This window comes from Nicotiana sylvestris, chromosome 7 (assembly GCF_000393655.2).
Source record: "Nicotiana sylvestris chromosome 7, ASM39365v2, whole genome shotgun sequence".
Taxonomy (NCBI): domain Eukaryota; kingdom Viridiplantae; phylum Streptophyta; class Magnoliopsida; order Solanales; family Solanaceae; genus Nicotiana; species Nicotiana sylvestris.
In genome coordinates, this window is record NC_091063.1 from 154,825,510 (window position 1) to 154,845,665 (window position 20,156).

The following is a 20,156-nucleotide window of genomic DNA, read 5'->3' on the forward strand; positions in this document are numbered from 1 at the left end:
CGAGAAAAGAACCGAAACTACTGCAATAATTGAAAGTAATAATACATAAGTTAAAACAGCCCAACGTTTAATACATCTCTGAATCCGGTGTCACAATTGCACGAGCTACTAGAATAGTACATACAAGGGTCTAAAATAAATACAAAGTCTTCTAAATGAAAATACACAGCTGAATAAAGTAAAGGGAAGGGGACTCTAGGAGCTGCAGGCGCTGAGTAGTTGTACCTCAAGTCTCCGCAAGCTGTCCAATCCGAGCTTACTAATAATCGCCGCTGGGACTGACTCCAAAATCTTCACAAAAAGTGCAGAGTATAGTATGAGTACAACCAACCTTGTGTGCTCTAAGTGCCGAGCCTAACCTCGACAAAGTAGTGACGAAGCTAAGGCGGGTCACTTACACTACAATCTATACGCAGTATATAATAAGGGCAGAAAAAGGAAATACAGAACATGATAAGAAAGTTAACTGCAAATAATAACCACAGCCTCAAGTTATAAACCAGTGTCGTCCAGAATTACCAATCCTTAACATTTCAAATGATAATACTAAAAACCAACACAGTCAAGGAAATACAAACGCATAGGTTGTTGCGACACACAAACCAGATCCTGTCGTACAACACAGAATCCTCCCCTATTTCATCGTAATAACATCAACAACAACAAATAACATATATGTGTTGTAACGCGCAACCCGATCCCACAATATATCAATATCAATACCATTGTTCGCCCTTATTTCACCATATCAATTCACCCTTATTTCACCTGTTGCGACGTGCAACCCGGTCCCACCGTACAATACAAATTTACCCTTATTCTACCATATCAAACCAGCCTTATTTCACCTGTTGCGGCGTATAATCCAATCCCACCATATCAGTATAAATTACTCAATGTGCGCGATCAATTTTTCAATTCAAATTACGAGAAACTTTACGGTCAATGAATACCCAACTGAACCAAAAAGAAACCTTGTACAATATGAGAATCTACATAAGTAATACTACGCAGTAAGGCCAGTCCAGTAATTGACAATTAGAATGTGCAAATAAGCCAATTTAAGCAAATAGCATGGAATTATGAAATTATATAAAGATCTAACATTATTAACAGGAGAATACATTGATTATCAAGTAACAGTTAAACATGAAAAATATTTAGAGCATATAACAATTAAGACATGGAAAGAGACAATCAAGGAAAAACGGAAAATTAGGAAATCAGATAATTCGTCAGCATATAACCACTTGTCACCTGGCATATACGCCGCTCACATGAAATTCACATAGCACATAGTCTAAGGGTTCCTAATTCCCTTAAGTCAATGTTAACCACGACACTTACCTCGCTTCAAAGATCACTTAAAGCTCAACCACAGTTTTGTCTTTCAAACACGTCTCCAAACCAACAATATCTAGAAAATTACCAATCAAACGATTCAAAATAAGCTTTAGGAATCACCCACGATTACAAAAGATTCAATTTAGGTCACTATTGAAAAAGTCAACAAAAGTCAACTCCCAGGCCGACCTCAATTTGAGGTCTAAATTTTCATTTTATTAAAATTCTAATTCTACCGAAACCCTCAATTTCCACCATGAAAATACAAGATTTTAGGTTGAAATCTTAGGAAATATAATGGAATACTGAAAGAAAATAGGTTACCAATGAATTTGGGAAGAAAGGGTCTTGGAAAAATCGCCTCTATGGTTCTAGATTTTGAAAATTTGAGGAATGAGAGAAAAATCCCATCTAACTCAAATTTTACACAGTTGTAGATGTCGTAATTGCGACCTGGAGTTCACAATTGCAAACCCCGTAAATGCGAGAAACACTTCGTAATTGGGAAGCCTTAACATTTCTGCTGCCGTCACAAATGCGGACAATCATTCGCAAATGCGAACTTGAGGGGATCACAATTGCGACCCCAGTTTTCGCAAATGTGAAAAGCTCCACCCCGCTTACTGCTCACAAATGCGATGGTTCCTTCGCAAATGCGAGGCTCACCAAATCAAATGAAATTTTCAAGAAAATTTTGAAACTTCTATTTTCATAATAGGACGTCCAAATCACGCCAAATCAAATCTGTTTCTCACCAAATTTGACAGAAAAGTCATAAATATAGTAATGGACATGTACCGGATACCGGAACCAAAACATGGACCCGATATAAACATATTCAAACATCGGTCAATTCTCAAAAATCATTAAACTTTCAAACTTTCAATTTTCGATAAAAATTAATAACTCGAGCTAGGGACCTCAAAATTCGATTCCGGGTAGACGCTCAGGTCAAATTACGATACGGACCCACCGGGACCGTCAAAATACGAATATGGGTGTAGTCAACTCAAATAAATATTTAAGGCAAAATTCTTATTTTTATTAGTTTTTAACATAAAAAGCTTTCCGGAAAACTATTCGGACTAGACACGCAAATTGAGGAGGGCTAAAATGAGATATTTAAGGCTTCAAAGCACATAATTGAGTTCTAAAATATAAGATGATCTATCGGGTCATCACAGCATTGCTCAAACTCTATATTGAATGTTAGTTTCTTCGTACTTGTGGTGAATTTGCATCGAACGAATTATTTTCCTCATTATCAAGCCAAGATTCTACTTTCTACAAATAAAACAAGAATATACAAGTACACATAGAGCTTTCAAGCTTAAAACCAGTGCAACTGTTCGAACTTCAGACTTAGTGGCTACTGAAGTGAAATTAGGCTACAATAATTCGAACTTTATACAATTGGCCTGAAGTTGAGTTGAAGCAAATGGTTTTAAGTTCGAACTATCACAACTCGAATTTCAAGAAAATGGTTTGAAGTAAGTTATAAGGAATGAACTTGCACAACCATGATCAAAGTTGTTACAACATGCGACAAGTTTATACATAGTAAAATTAACCATATCTATAACATGTGAGACTTTAGTTAACAAATTTTACATAACTCTTTATGCACTAACTTTTAGGTCCTTTTGATTACCCCGCCAAAGTTTTTTTTTTTTTTTATATGGAGATGTTCCATTCGAAATCTTATTGTTTCTCGAGACATCTTTTTTGCTAAGGGATATAATGAGTTAGTTCTTATCAAATAAAAACAAATATTATCAAATATAAATACCACTGACAATAATTTTTTCTCGTTGTGGCATAATTCAGTCGAGCATCGTTCAGTGTCCCATTAGCATAGTAAATAAGACCAAAAAAATTTTCTACAGCCTAAAACAACCCCATCTATTCTAGAATTATATGTAACATCGAGAGGCTACTTCCAATCAGGAAACACAATTAAAGGGAAAGTTTTAAACTTTTTCTTAATAGTACCAAAAGCTTTTATATAATCACCTGATAGTACCAAAAGCTTTTATATAATCACCTGAAAGGTATAGATTTGTTGCTTTCATTTTTTATGACTATTATATATTTTTTCTTTAGTACTACTTCAATATAACTTACCTAAGTGATACGAGAAATGTGGTAAATGATATATGTTGCCAATTGTTTTTAGGCAAAATACATAGTTTACCCATCGATCTTGCAGCAAAATTCCTGTTACACACCTCTCGTTCATGGATAATATTTTACACACTTAACCTTTCAAAAGTGTGTCTAAGACACCTCACTTTTGTGCCTGGCCAATATTTTTAGATAACGTGAAGGGCACGCCCTAATAGGATCGTGACACGTGTCATCGACTTTAAAAGGGAAAGCAAATATTAGAAATTACAATTAAAACCCATCTTATTCATCTTTCCTTTTTATATCTTAAGCACCATTTTTGTTGCCACCATGGTTGTTCGTGGAAAAGTTTCTAATAACACCAAAATTCAACTTTTCTACACTATCTAAACAACTAGCCGAAAACAATCGACCAATAAATTGAGTTCAACAACTCAATAATCAACAAGATCCAATTGAATTTTCAAGTTTTTTTCGATACCCCAATAATGATGGATTCTAGATTTTTTTACCAAACCTTCAATACTATTGTTAAAGCTTTTAAATCTATCACAAATAAATAGTTTTCATAATATTTGGACAATAAACCAACAAATTTCGCTCAATTTTAGATCTAAAATTTTATGTTCTTTTAAAAAGTCTATATGGGGAAGAAGATGAGGGGGAGGGTGATCTGAGGAAGAAGACCAGAGGGAGGGGGAGGGGGAGGGGTTCTTGTGTGGAGGGGAGACGAAAAATAGGATATTTTTCGGGGCTTCACACGCTTTTTTGTGTGTAAACACGCAAGCGCTATCTGGTCAAAAGTAGTGTGTCTTAGACACATTTTTGAAAGGTTGAGTGTATAAAAGGTTTTCCGTGAAGGAGAGGTGTGTAACAAGGATTTCGCTCCAAGGTTGATGGGTAAACTATGTATTTTGCCTTGTTTTTATAATTTCAAATTTAACGTTTCTGCATTAATGAATTCATTCTTCTTCTATTGGCCTGTAACTATCATAAATGAGGATTTTGTGCATGTAAATAACTGGACTAATTTGTTTGATCTTTGCTACAATTCACCCTAAGGCTCTTTCGCGTGCTTTTAGTACTTCAATTAATCTATTTTTTTTTCTGGAGTAAGAAAATATGAAATTATTATTGAAAATAATTCTCGTTCAAGATAAACATATTTTAGATGAGAATGGAAGACTTTAAGTTTAGTTTTTTTATTGAATTTCTTTAGATTGCATCTCCTCATCCTAAAATTTTTTCCAATCTTTTAGCTTTACTGGGTTCATCATCTTATGTGGTGCCTAATTTGGCCAACTATCTTTTGATTGACTCTGAAATTAATTGATCGTCATATGCAAGATCAATGATCATTCGATCAAAAAGGGTATTATTTCAAAAGGGTATATTAAAAAGACTAAAATTGCACTAATTTTAAAATTGTCATTATGTTCTAAAATAAAAACCATTAGAAGTGACTATGGGTGCAAATCGCCCTATTCGTGCCAGGCAACTAAGCAAATGCCTAAGCCCACCCAACCTCCAACTAAGGTTACAAACAAACCAAGGGTGAACTAACCACGGTTACTCTCTTCGCAATTAGCTCTCATTCTCAGATCAGCTCAATCTCTAGGGTTTCGAACCGCGAAATTATTGATTTTTGTCATCAAATCACTTGAATTTTCAATTTATTTCTTCGTGCAGATTACTTTATAGATCGGTATATGGAAACCCAACCATTAATGGAATTTCCTCGGAGAAATATAGATAAGCGACCTCGAAAACGGCCTCGTTTGGCATGGGACGTAGGGCCTCCAATTCAGCCTCCAATTCCACCAATTCCCAAGGTTTGATTTCAATAATATATATAATAATTTTGACTGATATTTTATTGTGTTTTTATTCTTCTTTATTTGGTGGAATTTGAAGTCTGTTTATGACTAAAAAATTGCTAATAATATGTGATTAAGAGTTCTTTTGTTTTGAGCAAAATATGAAATTTGTAATGTGACAGTCATAGGGAAGTTGTAGAGGTACTTGTGAAATTCGATTTAGATGCGAACATCAAGAATGGTGATAAAAGCCTGTAAGGCCTAGAAGGATAAAGTTGGTTAGTGACTGGTTGCTTGTGAGAAGATGTAGGTGGTTTCGGTAAGGCCTTTCATTTCTCCCCATTTAAAGGGTGCTAAATTACGGGTCTTGAGTAGCTTATTCCTAAAAAGATTATAAACTTACAGTTCTTGAGTGACTTAAATTTTAGCCTAAGATTGCTTTCGAAGTCAAAATATTAATGGGAATAAGGATAAAAACTCAATATGGAGCTGTATGGGGAAAAGAAAGTTCTTTTTCCTTCATAATATAGCATCAGGCATAAAGTTTAAGTGTTGAGGCAAAGTTGCTTGAAAGGTTTATTTGTTATGAAAGGATTCTCCAGTTCCCGAAGGTAAGTATGCATTTCCAAATGTGTATCTTAGACTTTGTTTAAGATATCAGAGCGAAGAAAATGTGTTCAAAACAATCACTATGTACATGTTAGGATACAGGACACGCATTAAACGGTGTTTGAGAATAATTTCACTGTCAACCGCTGGACATTCATATGTGTCTTTAGTGACCTTTTAAATTGAGCAATGTAAGGTGAATTTTGTGAAAGGATGTTGAAATTCAGAAAAGCTTAATTTATTTAGTTCAAACAGTTCATTTAAAAGAAAGATTGAAAGAAAGAAGATAAAATCAACACAAACGGGTGAGAAAGGATATATAAGTCGATATAGTTGCAGTAGAATAAATGTATGCTTCTGGAATCTTTATCACGCAACCTCCTATGTTTAGAGAAAATAATGTCACCATGTCCTAGTCCTTTTAGCACTGCTTTTATCTATGTCTATGCTGCATAGGTTAATGGAAACTATTGCAAAACATGATCTAGACATACTGCCCCTTCCTGAGCCGAGGGTCTATTGGAAACAGCCTCTTTACCTGCATTAGGTAGGGGTAAGGTCTGCGTACAGACTACCCTCCCCAAACCCCACATGTTGGGATCAAACTGGGTTAGTTGTTGTTGTTGTTGATCTAGACATACTGTCCCAAAGTATCATACTCACATCATTTCCTCTATCACACATAGGAGTAAGGTGTTGATATGCTATAGGCATACTGTTGCAGAATATGGTTACATGTACTATTGCAAAACATGATGTAGTCCATATCAGTAAATAAATATTTCATGGCCTTTGATATGCTATATGAATTATGTCATTCAAGGGAAAAGGCATTGAGGCAAAATGTACTAACATATTTCTATTCAATCTAGGTTCTTCCAACAATATACTGTGGGCAAGAGTTTGGGAACGGAGCATTGCTGAACTATGCTTATTCTTCAATATATTACAAGGGTATCCCTCATAATGGATCTCCTCCTCGGAGACCAGATGATAAAGATGGCCACTATGTTTTTGCGATTGGGGAAACCTTAACTCTTCGCTGTAAGTTGTTGCCGTTTCTTCCCTTAAAATTAATTAATTTCTAGGTAACTCCACATTATAAGTCTATCAGGATTTTCAATAAGTCCGAAAAGGTGATTCTGTCTTTCTTCTGGTCGGCAAAGGCCTTTCCATTATCTTTTTTTTTGACTTGTATATATGAAAAGTTGCACTTTTGAATTTCGACTATTCTTACCTAAGATCGACATTCCTACCGTCCCTTCTATCCAATGATTTAGAACCTTAGCATCTAAATGTTTTTCACATTGGTTTCTTCAACTTGACTCTAGTATTTGACAAATTGCACAAGCCAGTAGTATTTCAAGTAGTACTAAGCATTCTAGATGTGCATCTGTAAGTGTCTTAGGAAAGGAGATTTGCACCTATATGTGAGTTACAATGCTGCAAACTCTGATTTGAGCTGGCAATTGTTGAATTAGCCTTGGTCGAGGATATAAGGGTACCAACTAGTTAACTTTTTTTTTTTGCCTCTCTTTTTTACTGATTAAAAAAAGTAATCTCCATTCTGTTCTGGCAGAGGGAGATTCTTGGCTTTCTAGGTATGCATGTAGGACCTAGTTTTGTTCCCTGGTCATCTTTATCGAAAGGATTAAGGCCATCGATCTCTCCATTAGTTGCATGATGCGCCTTTTCCACATCTGTGATACTGAGTGCATTCAGGAACTTACATACACCCATAAATAATTGACTATCCGCTCGAGGAATATTAATCCCCGTGTTTTGGATATTCTGTTCAACTACCGTCATGTCAACAATGCTCTTCTATCAGAGTAATATAGGGTGGCACAATTTCTTTTCCCAATTATCACCTTAACCTAAATTTGGCGTACAGACATCTACGGTTAGCGTGATGATCACATGCACCAACATGATTATCATGTGAATTATTATGTCCGTAAAATATGTTTCTCTTTTGTAATCCACTCATTTCTGTATTTGCAGATAGGATACTCAGCAAAATGGGGGAAGGTTAGTTACCCCCTCTCTCTTTTCTTTTCCCGAGTCTTTTCCCCCTTTGCTTGTTATGTTTTTGAGAGGGGTTGTTTATTGGGTTTTATATGAGTATAATGTCGTACCTTTTTTTTTTAATTGAAGCAATCTTTATTGATGTAGCTATTTTTTCCCCAGGCCTGCTTAAAATCATTTTTTTGATAGTCTTTTTTTCTTGAAAACATTCACATGTTTTTGTTGATTTATTCCTGCTATTTTCCATTTTGTCTGAGGTAAACTTTTGTCTCTTTGCCCTTCCAGGGTAGGGGTAAGGCTACGTACATCCTACCCTCCCCAGACCCCACCTGTGGGATTTGTAGGATTACACTGGGTTGTTGTTGTAAACTTTTGGCTGTAAAAAGAAATGGCCTATGAAATATGTTACTCAGTATTTTTTCAATTTAGTTTCACTGAGTATTGACAGAAAAATGAATAGTTCTTCGCTTATCAAGGTTGGTACTTTTGGTAGTATCTATTGACAGGATCCCCTATTATATAGGAATATTAAAATACTTCTAGAGAAGTTTCCTAATATTGTGCTTGTACTTCCCATGAGACATTTTAGTTCATTTATTTAGCTGTATCTATTTGATACCTAATTGCAGGGACTTTTGGACAAGTCCTTGAATGCCTAGACAATGAAACAAAGGAACTTGTGGCAATTAAAGTTGTTCGTTCTATACATAAATACCGAGAAGCGGCAATGATTGAAATAGATGTCCTTCAGAAACTTGCCAGGCATGATCTTGGTGGCAAACAGTAAGAATCATCTTTCCTTTTGTGTTCCTTTACTGACAGCCGAAATTGAAGTGATTCTAGTACCACTGCTTTTATCCTTGCAGTTGTGTGCAAATAAGGAATTGGTTTGACTATCGTAATCATATATGTATTGTAAGTACTTATTGGTGCTTATGATTTGATTGGATTTGGAGGGGCAGCTAAGCTCCTTCTTATATGATATTCTGGGAGTAAAAACTTGAGGATCGATTTAATTGGTCTTAACAGGTTTTTGAGAAGCTTGGTCCAAGCTTATACGATTTTCTTCGCAAAAACAGCTATCGTTCATTTCCCATTGATCTTGTCCGGGAGTTTGGCAGACAACTTTTGGAGTCTGTAGCATGTGTGTGAACTGATCTTTACCACACTTCTCTTTTAATTTTCAGAAGCTTTGTGAGGCTCAGATCGTGTTACCATTTAAAGTTGGATTTTATGTTGCACATATGATTACTATTGGAGCAAGGGAGCTTCTCTACTTATGCTTGCAAATATTTATTCTAGGAATATTGATGTCCATTAACTCTAGCAGTTTGCTCATTCCTATTTCTTGTGACAGTTATGCATGATCTGCGACTGATTCACACTGATCTGAAGCCAGAAAATATTCTCCTTGTTTCGTCAGAGTATCTTAAAGTTCCAGATTACAAGGTAACACATCATTTAGTTTGTCTGTCTTATTGAAATTGCTTTTCAATAGCATTGTGATTATTAGAGTCAACTAGTATAGAGAATGCAAACTAAAGTTTTCTTGGAACATTTTCTTCTGATCTCTCTGGCTCTATTAGTCTATCTCAGTGTTATCAAAGGCGAAAAGCGCAAAAAAGCTCTAAGGTCCGAGGGGGCTTTAAGTGCAAAGCGCAAATAAAGCGTAGGCTTTAATGAGAAAAGGCGCAACCGGAGAAAAAGTAAAAATATGTATATGTAGTCCAAGACTAATAATTATACGTATGAATAACAAATATATGAACAAAGAAATTACAAAAAAATTACGATAAAGTGAAATATCAATTGTTTAATGTCGCCTTTTCAGGATTACACTCATTGATAAGGAAAAATATGCCTTAGAGCTTTGATGCGACACTAAAGCGCCCACAAAGCGAGGCGAAGCGCTCAACATGTTTTGAGCCTCGCTTCAGGGCTTAAGCGCGCCTTTGACAACACTGGTCAATCTCTCGATGCAATTGGCATATGTAATGGAGGGACGGAGGGAGGGAGAGATTATAGCAATGGATTTTCTCCATTTCAGACTGGATATCATGATTTTTATTTTGTAATTATGCTAAAACTCCTAAGATGCAATAGTAATACCAATATTACTGCGTCTTTATGATCTCATGTTGCTTTTCCAACTCCTCCTGTTTTCGGTGAATAGAGCATTTCCTTTAACACAAGATTTTTCCTTCTCAAAGAACTCCACCTCTTGTAAAAAGATTTCGAATCCTATTGTGTTGATTTTTTTTTTTGGGTAATTAAACAATTTCGTTAATCACCAAAGTAGAGAATTACAAAGCAAAGCTTAGCCAAACACAGACAACTTTCAAAAAAGAAAGAAATTAACAGCAAACCAAATCTCTATGTCCTTGTCTAGATACTATGGAGCACACCGCCTAAGGAGGGTTTCTCCTATTTCTGTAACAAGGCATAGGTCTTACTAGAAAACAAATAAACTCAAAACTCAAAAACAAGAAACTAGAAAGAATATGACTGTAGCAAAGTCCTGAATCCAGCAGTAGTTCTGACATTGCAAATACAGGCAACACTTCTAGCAATGCTATCCACCTCTCTGCTCACCTTCTCAAAAATTCTTTGATTTCTTTCCAACCAAATAGCCTGCACAGTCTCTGCATACACTATCCTGAATATTGGAGCATGCTATGCCTTCCCATTTGGAGTTCTTGACAACCTATTGTCTTGATTTTGATGTTACATTTTGTCACTTTGCTTTTTACAGTCCTGACTCTTATCTAGTCTGCTAAACTGAAAGCTTTTACTCTTAGCCTAGTTGTTTTGAATTAGAAAATGCGGCCAACCATATTGTGTCAACATCATAGCATTAGGGGGAAGATGCAGATAAAAGGCCAATCGTCTGATGTCAGTTTCTACGGCATAAGTAAGCTAAGTCATCCATTTAAATATCAGACTTAAAAAAAGTCATCCATTTAGGATGAGGGAATAAGAACAAAGGGTGAAAAATTAATCAAGCCTCTCTGACTTTGCTGTGCTCATCACCGTCTAAAACAAATTAAACAGTAATCTATTGCTCTCCCTTGTCGCCCAATTTCATGAAATGAATAAATGATACATATTTTATGCACCCGCTTGATCGATCCAGATTTTCAATGTAAATCATAGTATTAAATATGAAGTGGGGAGGTAAATAGACATCATTCACTTAGTATTCGTTCCAATTTTCATATTTTTACTATGAGCACCCTCGTTAATGTAAGATTTAAGGTTTATTACATTCCAATCAGTGAGTGCCATAGAAGTGGGTGCATTTAACCTTTTTTGAGACATTGAAAATTATTAAAGAGTATGGAGAAAATGTTGATCTTTTAAGAGTGTGTTATTCTTTTGGGATGACCAGCAAAAGAAAGTAGAAATACTTTCTTTGCGGGGGTGGGATGGGGTGGGAGGTGGGTGGGGGGTTGTCAATCCTTTTGGGGAAGTAAGGCTGTATTGTGGTCCGGGCCCAGGCCAAACGGGTCAGGCCTAACGGTCCCAATGGGTGGAACCGGCCCACTGTGGTCCTAAGCCCACATGGTCCCGGGCTAAATGGGCCGGGCCCACGGGCCTAAACGGGCCTTTTCGTTCCGGGCTATTTTTTTAATTTTTTTTTATTTAAGACAATTTCTTGTAAACTATATATGTATATACTAATATAAATTGCTTATATATAGCTATATATATATATATATAGTATGTATATATAATTATATATTGCTTTATATAATATATAGCTTATATATATTATATATACTATATCTATATTTATAATATATATCTACAAATATATATATATATATATATAATAAAAATTTACTATATCAAATTTAAACACAAAATAAATTGCAAAGAAATATTCAAGGGAATGTCTTATAATTTTTATTGTTACGACATTAACAAAAAATGGCAATATCTTTCTTAGTCTTCCTCCCCCCAATGGAATGAGCACAATAAGGTACTAATACCACCATTAAAAGGAAAAAAAACTAAGGAAGATGTGCCAAAATACAAGTTACATATTAGTCTATGTATTATCTGTAACAAATCTCATAAATCCTTCAAGGTCCGGAGGAATTTCCTTTGGTGGTGGTGGAAAAGAAGCTTGTTCATCACCACTTCCGGGCGAAGCAACATCCTGCGCAAGTTCCACTAGCATTTCTTCATAAGTTTCGTCTATCTTCGGTTGTGATTCTGCAAGTCCAAAATTTCTTCTTTCCGAACGGATCCAATCTCTGAAGAGTACTGATCTTTCCAAGCTCTCCCTCATAGATGCTCTATGATCATCGATTTGAAGTCTCGCTTGACTGAAAGCGCTCTCCGATGCCACTGTTGAAGCTTGAACACTTAAAATATCTCAAGCCATCCTTGAAAGAACCAGATAATATTTTTGTTTGTCCTTCCACCATTCCAAAACATCGAAGGAGCCGTCGGGATTCTCTGATTCAAGTCCATGCGACAAATAAACTTGAAGCTTATTTAGTTGTGAACTATCACCAATATTATCACCTTGAGAACCCCTGAACTCCGTCCAAGAACTAAGGGCTTTTAGGCCCACAGTTCTTTTAGATGATTGCGAACTAGATGAAGTAGGAGTTGGAACATTTGGTCTAGCATGATCTAAGGCAAGTTGATAAGCATTATAAATTGTTTGAGCATTTATTTTAATTGAGGCTTTTGCATCTCCAAGTGTAGCAAATTCCTCAGCTGAAAGTGATAAAGCGTTATAAATTTTTGAATACCAAAAGTGAGGACCTCCTAATTTCATTGTAGGATTTAACAATGCAGCAACACCAAAAATAGGGGGGATAGGGAAAAAATATTTTTTAAACTTAGCTTTCATAGAATCAATAGCAAGTTGATAAATTACCCCACCCTCTGAAAATTGAGTAAACAAATCTGCAAGTGCTGCAATATAAACTAAACAGTTAGAAATAGTAGGATAATATTGCCCAGATAATTCATTTGTAGCAACATGAAATTGTTCTAAAAAGTCTACAAGCATTTTAACATTAGTCCAATCTTGATTTGTAAGGTGCTCATCATCATCACGTACACGAGCATTATACGCTGCGCTTATTGGGTTCCTATATTCATATGCAACAACTAAACTTTCATACATGTAATTCCATCTAGTCGGACAAGGTTTAAGAACCTTTATTCTCTAAGGCCAAATTCATCACATTTTTTAAAATAGTCTCTAAGTCTACTTCTACGGTTTGAATAAAAAAGTCAATTAAGAGCCATTTTAACCTTTTCAATTTCTACATTTAAAACTTTCATACCATCACCGACGATTAAATGGTAAATATGACAAATATATCTAACATGAAAAATATTACTAAATGCAGGATTTAGTGATATTGTAAGCAAGCCTATAGCGTTAGTGTTACTAGAAGCATTATCCATTGAAACGACACAATTTTATCTCTAATGCAAAAATATCTACAAATATCTGCAACTGTGTTAGTAATAAACTTACCTGTGTGGCGTGAATTAATTATTCTATAAGCAATAATGCGCTTTTGCATTATCCAGTCCTCATCTATCCAATGACTTGTAACAGTTAGATAATCACAGTCATTACCACTTCTACCAATATCAGTAGTAATAGCAATGCGACAATCTATATGAGTAAATAAATAGCGCAAATATTGTTCATATTCATGTTTATATTTATAAATATCGCTCTTTACGGTTGCGCGAGGCCATCCTTTATAAGTAGGATTAAAAACTCTTCTAATATAATGCACAAAATGAGGGTTAGAAGGAAAACTATAGGGCAAGCACATAACAGTAACCATTTTTGCCAATTCTTCACGATCTTTATTTGGATCATAATATAAAATGCCACCGGTAACAGTGTTAATTCCCGGTTGAACTAGATTTGACCCTGTACTAGGGTTAACCGTACTATCTACACTTGTCCCCTCTTGCGCAGCTTTCATTTGTAAATATCTAGCTTTATCTCTAGGGTGTGTCTTTATGTGTCTAGTCAAACAACCCGTACCGCTACGGTCTCCAGTAAATTTATGAGCCATCAAAGACCCACAAGTTTTACACTTAGCCTTATTTTGTTCTCTTAGTTAAGTAAAAAGCTGCCAAACAAGAGATGTTTCGGGCCGTTTAGAAGGTTGTCTATTAAAAGTAGGGATGACTACAGGAGGGTCAGGCTGGGCATCAGTTGGGGTTATTAACAGGACTAGTAGGTGTATCATCTAAATCCGATTGCGTTTCATCTGAATCATCATTTTCCTCTACATTTTCAAAGATAGTTTGATTAAGATAAAGAGCATTTATAACTTCTTCATTTAATTGTTGACCTGATGCAACATCATGGCAAAATTGACTATGGAAAAATTGAAAACAAGGGTTATCACTATCAAGAATAACAGGTGGAGGACGGGTAACAGGTCTGGGTCGGGGAGCCGGGGGAAGAGTAGTAGCTTGGCGACTAGATTCACCAATTTTAGATTTTCCCTTACCCTTACCCTTACCCCCAAATATTTTTTTCAAAGAAAAGTCCATATTAATTATAATTATACTAAATAAAACACACAAAACTATAATATTAAAACTTAAGAGTTGGAACGAGTTTACCGAATTGACGAACAACTTCTTGAAAATTGAATATCGTTGAAGACTTGAATACTTCAATTCACCAACTTCACAATTTTTTACGAAATTGCAATAATAAAGTAAGCAATTATAGAAGAAAATTAGAGAGATTGATGAATTTGTGAGTAAAAATGAAAGAATAAGGGGGTATTTATAGTTGAGAATAAGGAAAAAGTGTATTATAAAAAGTTTGGGGTTAAAACAAAGTTTGGGGGCTAAATGGCTATTTTTTAAACTTCCCAACGGCTGAAATTAAGGGCCCGTTAGGCCCGGTTGAACCGGCCCAGGCCCTCCTGCCGGTCCCGGGCTCGCGGTCTATTTGTGTAGGACCGTCCCACAGTGGGCCTCAAAGATGGTTTGAGACCGGCCCGTTTGAACCGGAATGTTTGGCCCATTAGGCCCGTGGTCTCACGGGCCCAGGGCGGTCCCGGGCCCGGCCTGGCCCACAATACAGCCCTATGGGGAAGGAATTTCCCTAGTATAAAAAATGTTTGTGAAACTAAACTAATGTTTGTGGAACTTTATTTTTATGTACTTTGAAGTAACATATTCTCTGCTTTGTCTGTTTTTCTTGTTTTTAACTCTGAAACAGGAGATCAAGCAAGTTCATTTTTGTTCTTCTTTCTTCTTCTCAATATTTTCATATGAGCTGCATTTGTATGTTTTGTAAAACTTACCAATGGTTCCATCTAGTTGGTTGGTTAGGAAGTAGAAACAAGAATTTAGCACAGAGAACGTATAACATAGCATGTTTTATAACATAGCATGTTCTTTGTTTTTGAAATGGCATATCATCTAGATGGTGATTGTTTTCTTATTTCTCCCCTTTCTGCAACGTGAAAAGTCTTTACTACTGATGTCACTTTCCCGCTGTTGCTATGAAGTTCCTGCTGCGACCTGCAAAAGATGGTTCCTACTTCAAGAATGTACCAACGTCAAGTGCTATTAAGCTCATTGACTTCGGCAGTACTACGTTTGAACATCAGGATCATACTTATGTGGTGTCTACACGTCATTACCGTGCTCCAGAGGTTATTTTAGGTAGCCACTATCTCATTTCAGATTTGCATTTTTTTAGTTGCTTGCCAGTCTTTTAGTTTGTTTTATGCTGTTTTTATAGGTCTTGGATGGAACTATCCTTGTGATATGTGGAGTATAGGTTGCATACTTGTTGAGCTTTGCTCTGTAAGTGAGAGTTAATTATGTGTATGGTTTTACATTCGTGTTTGTTATTTATCTTGTTTGTTTGTTACGTTTTATTTGTTTTTTTCTCCCAAACAGAGCATTTAAGATATTGAGGATTCTTATAGCTGATCCAAACTAGCTTGGGATTGAGGCGTATTTTTTTTTTTTTTCTTTGCTTGTATTGTCATGAGATAATGATTGGTAGGGCTGCTAGGTTCTTTATGATTATCTTCGTCAGTTACTATACAATATACTACCATCAAACTTAGTTACGTGAAGTAAGAGGATAGAGGACTATTATGCCATCAGATCTGGCCTAATTGTCTAAATGGCAACACGATATACAACATTTGCTCCTGATGCTATTTTGTCCATAATACACATAATACCCCCAGACGAGGGCTTTAAAGTGCCATTAACGAGTACCCAATGAGGTGATACTGGAGAAAAATTGTTATGCTACAATTCCGCACCACCATCAAACTTTGTAACGTGAAGGGAAGAGGCTAGAGGACTACTAATCGTCTAAATGGCAACATAATATGCAACAGTAGCTCCTGATGCTATTTAACCATAAAACCCCCAGACTGAGGGCTTTGAAGTGATTATTTACCATTAGTGAGTACCCAATGAGGTGAGACTGGAGAAAACTGTTATACCACAGTTTCACGATGATTCCTGTGAATCACCCTTGACCTATTGAATACAGTGGCTATAGTCAACAAAAATCCATGGACAAATCATCCTTTTACCTGTAGTCAATAGGCTCAGCTTGTTTCCCTTGATAAGGCGGTCATAATTCAGTGATGCACGGGTGCTTTCTGAAAATGATTCTAACCTTTCGGTTAGAAATGAAAGAAATGTTTTTTATCTGTCACATGGTTCTTTCATTTAAATGGATTAGTTATCTTCCTTTTCCTATTAATGTCTGACAAGATCTCGGGGCAACTCCATGAATATAATAAGCAACCCTTATTTGAAAATGTGGGTAAGTTATTGCAAAAATTAGGGGTGACTACATAATGCTTGAAATGGATTCTTGTTTCTCATTATCGAAAAAAAGGATTCTTGTTTGTCATGCCAGCATCCCTTGTGTGCTGTCTAGTTAAATTTTCTCCTCGGGATTGCTTTATTCCTGTGATCTCAGGTTTAATCTAGGTTTAGATATCTTTTTCTTTGCCAAACATTCTTATGTTTGTTGCTCTATAAGCTACTTATATTTCTTTCTGATTTTGCTGTCAAAAGTTTGCACATCTGATATGATTATTTTATAAAATTTCATTTTCTAACTTTTGCTCCCCCCCCCCTCCCCCCCAAAAAAAATACCCCGATGGACATATAGGGTGAGGCTCTTTTTCAAACACATGAGAACTTAGAACATCTCGCAATGATGGAAAAGGTGCTAGGGCCTCTTCCTCAGCACATGTCTGTGAGAGCTGAGTAAGATTTTCCTTTCTTTTGATTTCATAGATAGTTTATGTCATTTCATAACAGTAGCACAAGTTTTATTTGCCTCACTTTTTGTAGCCGCCGTGCTGAGAAATATTTTAGAAGGGGTGCAAGGTTGGATTGGCCAGAGCGTGCAACTTCAAGTGAAAGTATGAGGGCTGTCTGGAAATTGCCTCGTCTCCAGGTAATTCCTGAATCTAAGCTCTATCTGGAGGTGCAAAATCGTTTTGTTCTTAATCTGGTGAGATAGAATTTCACGAGGCCTTGTTGCGAGTGTTAAGCTTCTCAAGGAGCACAAGTGCAGATTTGTGAATTTTGCTTTTAGTGTGTAGGATTTATCTTAATACTTTATCTGTTCTTCTTTCGGTTTTGGTCTTCCCTAGCTTCTAGCAACTGCTTTCACAAATGTAATTGCCTATAGTTTGAGTTGGAAGTTTGAAAAGCTATAGTAAGCACTGTGAAGAATACATCTTTCATGTTTTCTGGTGTTCTCTTTTTCACCCTCAGCCGCTTGTATAATTGTTTAATTAGGTTTCTCCTTTTCTCCGAGGAAAATGATGGATTTTGGGGCAGCATTAATATATCTTGATAACGAGAAGTTTCCCTACTGCCTGTACATTGTTGAGTGGTTTGACTAAATGAAACCGCATGATTGGATAATGTAGTTTGTTTGCTGTACTGATCCATTGGTTTATATCGTTGAGAGTTGCTTCATTGATAATGGATCTATGAGTGATTTGAAGCTTTAATATTCTACTTTTTCTTTAAATTACTTTCCATTTATTGAGTTGTTTTTTCTTTCTTTCATATTCCAGAACCTAATAATGCAGCATGTGGACCACTCTGCTGGAGATCTCATTGATCTTCTGCAAGGGCTGCTTTGTTATGACCCAACAGAACGGCTGAAAGCTAGAGAAGCATTACGGCACCCCTTCTTCACTAGAGACCTGAGAAGGTGTGGTTATCCAATGTAATTGACAACCTCTTATTTTAATCTGTGTTTCAGTTGAAAAGATGTGTGAATGAGTCCTTATTATGAAATTTCCCCCCTCCTGCACGGGAAAAAAAGAATAAAAAGAAGAAAATGAAATAAAAAGCAAATCCCAAGGAAGAAGATAGAAGATCAAGGTAGGGATGCACGCGTAATATTTCCAGTATGCCTGTCCTTGTATAGTGTTGCTTCTCTTGTCAGCTCTTTTTTTTTTTTTTTGGGCACTTGTTGCACTAATCATCCTGATCTCTCATCTGTTGCTATGTTCTTTGGCACTTCTTTTTGGTTCTTTCATGGTGTGATAATATGAAACTAATGTTGGTGGATTATTTAAATAAGTGGTAAAGTATTGCTCAATACTCGTGAGTCGGGAGTAGGGGGACGAGAGTGCTGTTATGAATTTAGTAGATGTTGGATTTGCAAAAGTGAGTAATTTAAAGTGGACGAGAATTTCATTTCCAGATATATGTAGTACTCTTTATTATTAAATACTTGTGAGAATTTGGACCAACAACGCAGTATAAATTCTGTAGATGTTGGATCCTAAAGTGATTTTAAGTGCAAAAGGTGGAGATTTTCCTGGATTATATGTACCCCATTAGGAAGGTTAAAATTTGCATTTCTTTTGACAGCCTTAAACAGGCTCACTTTAACGAAATTAATACCCTTGGAGTGTTTCATGTGCTGATCTGTCAGCTTGTTCCGTTGCTTTCTTCCTCTAATTGTGTTAATCTCTTATTCTGTTATTCCTTCCTTGAACTTTTAAAATGAACAGTGTCTACGGCTGTGCGCCCTACTGAGAAGAGTAAATCACCTATTCCTTATACAGTTAAACCTCTCTATAACAACATCCCTATATAACAACACTTCACTATAAAAGCCGAGCTTTTTCCGGAATCAAATTTCATGTTATGTTATATTATATGTTCTCTATAACAACACTTCGCTATAACATTCAAAAATATTCGAAACGAGGCTGTTATAGAGAAGTTTGACTGTAATTATTATTCTTTTAAAAAAAACACTTGTCCCTTACCACAGTACGGTTAATACTCTTTTACTGTCTGGGAATACTCTTTTTTGCTTTTTTCTTTTGGAACAAAATGGCCTGGGAATCCTGTTTCTGGAGATGGTGTGGGCGAGAGTGGGTGGCCTCTACGTATTGTTGACTGATAGGGGTTGGTCAAGCCTTATCGACGGTGGTGGATCCAGGATTTGAAGACCGTGGGTTCTGTTAAAATGTGGTCAGCCTTATTGACGCTAATGGATCCAGGATCTGAACACCACGGGTTCAACTGAAGTCAGTACCGTGTTTGTTAACTGATAGGGGTTGGTCGAGCCTTTCAAATGGTGGCGGATTCCTGGATTTGAACACCGTGGATTCTACTAAAAGTTGGAGCTACGAAAAACTATATAAAGGGATGTAGCTTGTGTGACTCGAACCCAGAGCTACCATGTGGTTAGCCTCCACTCTCAAGGTTTTCACCACTGAGCTAAATACTTATCTAATGTTATGGGTTCATATTCTGTTTCTCTCACTTTTAGTTAGCATTTCACATTTTCGCCTAAACCCACTGGCTTGAAACTAATTTTCCTGGGAAGAAATGTTATCCCTATGCAATGCATATAGAGGCAAGTTTCTGAATGGTTGGTTCTTTAGTTGTCTTTCATTTTAGCAATTGAGCAAATCATTTATAAGTGCAATGTTTAGATAAAACTTGAAGATAATGTTCTCTTTTAGAGCGTAATAAGTGGCTTGTCTTGACAGCAAGCACCATTTGGTGATTTTTCTGGTGCATTTCTATAGTCTGCTGTATTTTCATATAGCCGCTAATGAGTTAGAGTGACGATCCTTACTTACCAAGGCTCAAATCCTACCGGTGTTATTTCCATTTGCTTAAGTTTTGGTGGGCTGATTACCTCATTTGCGGTAGTGAGAGGCAGCAAATAACCAGTGAATATGC

At 36.3% G+C, this 20,156-nt stretch overlaps 1 protein-coding gene across 1 annotated transcript; it reads left to right on the forward strand.

Annotated features, from left to right (window-relative positions):
- Positions 1-4,959: 4,959 nt before the first annotated feature.
- Positions 4,960-18,549, forward strand: LOC104225290 (serine/threonine-protein kinase AFC1). Its single transcript, XM_070150596.1, has 12 exons — positions 4,960-5,303; positions 6,770-6,941; positions 7,902-7,928; positions 8,555-8,708; positions 8,792-8,840; positions 8,955-9,069; positions 9,283-9,374; positions 15,452-15,608; positions 15,688-15,752; positions 17,095-17,192; positions 17,280-17,385; positions 18,017-18,549. The coding sequence occupies exons 1-12, from the start codon at positions 5,181-5,183 to the stop codon at positions 18,173-18,175; spliced, it is 1,317 nt and encodes a 438-aa protein (XP_070006697.1). The 5' UTR covers positions 4,960-5,180; the 3' UTR covers positions 18,176-18,549.
- The last annotated feature ends 1,607 nt before the right edge of the window (positions 18,550-20,156 follow it).